Source organism: Pinus tabuliformis, chromosome 5_1 (assembly GCF_031772625.1).
Source record: "Pinus tabuliformis cultivar Carrire ecotype Pingquan chromosome 5_1, CPIR1, whole genome shotgun sequence".
NCBI classification, from domain to species: Eukaryota; Viridiplantae; Streptophyta; class Pinopsida; order Pinales; family Pinaceae; genus Pinus; species Pinus tabuliformis.
Window position 1 is genome coordinate 562,814,887 of NC_142305.1, and position 5,399 is coordinate 562,820,285.

Below are 5,399 nucleotides of genomic sequence, written 5' to 3' on the forward strand. Positions count from 1 at the left end.
GACATTTGTAGAGGTTCCTGAAGTGTGAAGTACCAAGGTGGGCTAGCTTATTGAAGGTATCTGCAAGGCCTCCCTCTGGCATAGGAAGATTCCAAATGGTGTTAGATACCTTTCGGCCCTTGGCGTAATTTTGAAAGAACCTCGTGTTATCGTCCCCAGCTTTTAACCATATAGCTCTACTCCTCAGCCTCTGGGATTCCTCGCACTCCTTTAGGATGTTGGCCTTCTGATTTTCAAGCTCAATCAGTCGGATCTTCTCCTCTGCAGATATGAATCCCAAGCTTCGATCATCAAGTAAAGTGCTCAACTCAATATTAGTTAGTTGTGAGGTTTCCTGGGCATGTTTCTCCCTAGCCCATTTAATCGAGAGATGTTTGATCTCAGAGAGATTGTTGCAAAACCCTTTTGTGAAGGACTCAGCTCGGTTAATAGGGTTTGCATTCCAGAAGTCGGAAACCAACTTGATGTACGAAGGGTCGCTCAACCAGACATGGTTGAATTTGAATGGGGCTTTCGGCTTTTTGAAAGGCCCCTGAATTTCCAGATAAATGGGTGAGTGGTCTGATACACCCCCCGAACCCACCCATTGTCTGTAGTGATGCAGCTGTTGGAGGAGAGGTCCTTTCATTAAGAATCTGTCAAGTCTGCGAGCTAATGCAGCATCACCCACCCTTCTGTTCCTCCAGGTGGGTAGCGGTTTTTGCATGGGGACATCAATAAAATCGGTCTGCTCCAGTAGATTAGTCATATGGTCAGTGATAGCATCAATTTGGGCTGCAGATCCCCATGATTCTCTGAATCCCAGAGAAAAATTTAGATCCCCTCCTACAATAGTACGCTCAAATTCCATAAGGGATAGGTTTAGAAGACGCTGCCAGAACTGTTCCCTTTGATGACAGGGTCCATACACATTCACAATTCTGAGGATCATACCTAGGTTAACAGAGAATATATCCAGACCCAAGTATCCCGATCCCCCCCAAGATGCATCAACCCTGATTGTTCGGGGGTTGTATCCTATAGCCAGACCCCCAGACCTCCCCACAGCATCTAGGGCTACAAATGACCAGCTCGGGATCAAGGATTGGAGAGAGTGGGAGATTTGTTCAGCCATACCCAGAGTTTCTTGAAGTAGGATAATGTCAATCGGTTCGGTCTCAAATAGTCTCCTCAAGGCTAGTTTCTTTGAGGCACTAGCCAAACCCCTGCAATTAAAAGACAAGCACTTCATGGAGGGACACCTCTCGGGGTATGTCCTGCTCTAAGGACCCCATCAATAGTGGATTGGCGACCGGAAGCGACCTCCGCCCCAGCCCTCCTGATTGCCTTGGAGAGATCTGACTTTCGACCCCTGGATGATAGGGGGATGACACCAGGCATCATAAGACCTAGACCAGTCTGACCGACCGGGGGTTCCTTGGTGTGTGACCTGGAGCGAAGGAAATATTGGTGAGGGGGTGACAGCCCTGAGGATGACGACGATGCAGTGGATGTGGAGGGAGCGAAGATAGTGGGGGCAGTAGTGACAATGGGCGGAGGAGTAGACATGATACAATGAGCTATAGAAGACTGAATCGGAGAGGCTGCCATATGCGAGGTAAAATCAAAAGATGAGAGAGGAGGGTTCAGAGAGATACCCGAAGCAATCGTGGCCTCCGCAGCAGATCAGGCCCTGGTCATCGGAGGCGAAGACAGTCTGGAGCCACTGTCTACTGTCTTTGATGTAGGGGGGTGACCGCTGGTGCCAGACCCGAGGGCGAGGGGCGCAAACCGACTGGAGAATTTGCCCTGGATGGTGCAGGCGTGATTTTAGGTGAGTCCTCTGTTCTCCGATTGAGAGGGCATTCTTTGAAGAGATGTCCGACCTTGTGACATCGTCTGCAGCGAAATGGCACCCCTTCGTAGTCTAAGATCTGAACTCTGATGTACTTCCCCCACTGCAGAGTAATCTTTTCCTCTAAGCCCTCACATGTATCCAAATGGACCAAAATGAGAGCAAGTGTTATGTTTTTGGATTCCACAAAGGTACAGTCATGATCTAAATAAGTACCCAGAGCATTGCCAATCCTGATAAAGACCTCGTCATTCCAGAACTGTACTGGTAGCCCTGGCAGGCGCACCAAGAGTGGACCTGCCCCAATTTGTTCATGTTCAGGATCGAATAATGGGCTCCAACGTTTAAGAAGGACCGGGGCCATCTCAATGTGCCAGTACCAGGTCCGTGTAGTTTTCCTTTGAAAAGTACAGGGAGAACCAACCCTTGGTCAAACATGAACCTTAGGTAATTCCATCAGAATACCACCCCAAATCTCCTTAACCCACTGAGACAGCCTGTTGGCTGAATACGCCCGACCACGTACATGTCCAACCAGCACCGTGCGAGCCATAATAACAAATTCACCGATAGCCGAGGTCTCGCCAAATCTGATGGTGATATCTTTTGAGGTCGCCTTGACGCACTTAGTCTTCTTTTTGCTGGTGCGAGGAGCCGATGGGTGGTCCACCAGGGGGTTTGGAACGCCTTCTGGAGGGTTTTGTTTTGCCGGCCTAACCTTAACCGCAGGGGTCTCAAAACAGCCAGATGGTCGAGCACCCGAGCAGGGGGGTTGAGGGGCAGCTGCGGTCACCGGAATATCAACAGAGGGAATAGTGAAGATAGATGAATGCGGGTCAAAGGAGGGCGAGGGGGGAGTGTGCGAGGATAAGATGTGGAGGGTACCCGGTGACAAAGGAGGTACTTCAAAGCCCGAAGAGTCCACAGAATGCGACCCGGAGGGAAGGGGATCCGAGCTATGCCGAGGAAAGGAGACGACAGGCGAGGACAATGGCGGTTCCGGGAAAGATAGCAAAATAGCGGAGTCAAGCGGCTGAGAGCGGGAGAAGCTAGGGTTTCCAAAGATAACGCGATCTGGAAAAGGCTCCTCAGAATAATCCACCGCCTCAACCTCCATATTGTCCCCCATTTTCAGCCAGAGGTCTATAACTGAAAGCGACGGGTGTGGACGGAAACGGCAAGGTAGACAGTGCGCGGCGCTGGAACAGAGACGTCTGTCTGCAGTAACTGTAAAAACCCTAGGGTATTACCCTAGCCCCGTACGAACCATTCTTTTGGTCGTCTTACATTAGTTGAAGTTGTCTTCCTTCCCAGGTAGATATTTTAATAATAACAACAATCTTCCCTATGAGATATTTTGTAACTCTTTTTGTATAAATACCTTCCCTAGAGATGTATTGGGGGTTGGTTGGTGAATATCATTCTAGACCTGTGCTGTAAATTTTGAGAACTCTTCTGAATAAAGATTGCTAGAATGCTTTGCTGATGAACTTGTTGGTTGTGGAACTAATGGCAGAAGAATATGTTACAGAATTCTCGTGTTACCTCATGGATCAATAAGTCTTTTTTAACTCTTGTTTTACTGTTCCTATGTTTTATATATCATCTATATATCATATTCTAAATTGCAGGAAAAAAGAATAGCCCTGAATTTACTTTGCTGTACTCTGTGTTCAATTCCTGTCAATTTTTATGTTTTCTTCAGGACTGACATAGGCAGGAATTCTTGACTGCTCCTATCTCCCTGGTTCTTTCACCCTGAATATAATTAAGGAATTCTTAATTACTCCTTGGTAATATTTATTCATTTTCCCTCTGTTGACATAATGAAAGATTCTTAATTGCCTTTCATTTGCTGACTTCATTTCATCTTATTCCAGCTTGAAAATTGTTCTATGTTTAATTATCTTGCTCTGTAGTTCCTCCTCTTGCCAAAGAAACCATACCCAGAAGTTTATTTTCATTAGACTCCATTAACCCAATGGTCTGAACTTCTCTTATCTTGCAGCCCTGTTCTATTGAATGTCACCTTCCAAACACCAAACAAATACTTGTGTTTCATAACTAGCCTAACATATAGCAAAACAAAGCTAAAACATAAAGAGAGAGCCCTCTCTGGTTGCAGATTGGCTAGAATTTGCAGCTAAAATACTGGTTAGTGGTTACCTCGACCGTATTCCCTTTTCACTGCTTTTGGGGAACAACCTGAGTGATAACAGGTATCAAGTTGAAGTTGTTGGGGAACTGAATCAAGTAACCATTAGACTTTCAACAAACCCAAAAGTTTGTTAAATCATTGATATACTTGTAGCTGATATTCCTGAATTCTATGTCTTAATCCTTAGTAGGGACTGGTCAAAAAAACTTCATGGTTACTTCGCAACTTACTGGTCTCACATGTGGCTTCCCTATAACAGCAAGCCAAATCAAATAAGGGTTGACCGAGAGAAACATCAAAAGTATATAGTAACAGAACTGGAAGGAGAAAATGAGCCGGTAACATATAGAAATAACATAATCGGAAACTATTATGTTGAGTCATTCCTAGGGAATTTCAATGCTCGTACTTCACCTTTCTTAGAAAACTCTGTTGTATCTCAAATCGAAAATTATTCCCAAACAGACACTTCTAAATGTGTGAATTTTGTAGATAAACATGTAATTAAATCTTTATTTTGGAAATTATGTTTTTATGGATCTTGATCCAATGATGGGGCAGGGGCAGGATGCATATTAGTTAGCCCAGAGGGAGAAAAGACTATGTTAGCATGCAGAATTGAATTTGATTGCACAAACAACACTGCTGAATATGAAGCATTGGTTTAAGGTTTGTACAGAGAAATTGGTCTTAATATCAAATACCTCCAAGTGTTTGGAGATTCTGAAATTGTCATTAGGCAAGTAAGAAATACTATACACTGTTTGTTAGTATTTCCCCTATTCCAAGACTCTAAAATGCTAGTGCCGATCTCCTAGCTAATGTGACTTCCAAGCTTATTCCACCAAAAGATTACAACCCAAATCGATTTTCCATTGAATTTTTTTAGGCCTTCTATTCCTGATAATATCACCAACTGGAGAGTCTTTAATAACGATCCAGATATCGTAAGTTTCCTTACTTCAGAAGGCTCTTATGATGACCAGATAATTAATGAAGACCAGCATGATGACCAACTGAAATGAGAAACCACCAACAATGCTATATCAAAATCCGTATTTAAGTTGGAAGATTTATATGACCTCAAAGATAGATTTAAACGATCTACTAATTCAAAACTTTAGAGTTCAACTCTAAGGTATGAATTGATCAATCTTGGAACTGACACAGAACCACAAAACATTAATCTAGGTCTCGGACTTACATCAAAAGAAAAATTAGCTTTTATACATCTGTTGAAACAATATAAGAATGTATTTGCTTGGAATTATGACGATCTTAAAACCTACGACACTTCTATTATTCAACATACTATTCCCTTGACTTCTGATGAAAAACTTGTTCAACAAAAATTGAGGAAAATTCATCCTAATTTGGAAAGCCAGATTAAGTTTGAGTTAAATAAAC

The 5,399-nt window shown here is 43.6% G+C and overlaps 1 protein-coding gene across 1 annotated transcript; it reads right to left on the reverse strand.

The window, feature by feature from the left end:
* Positions 1-1,709: 1,709 nt before the first annotated feature.
* LOC149166066 (uncharacterized) lies at positions 1,710-2,198 on the reverse strand. Its single transcript, XM_089430031.1, has one exon. The coding sequence runs from the start codon at positions 2,196-2,198 to the stop codon at positions 1,710-1,712; it is 489 nt and encodes a 162-aa protein (XP_089286157.1).
* Positions 2,199-5,399: the final 3,201 nt, after the last annotated feature.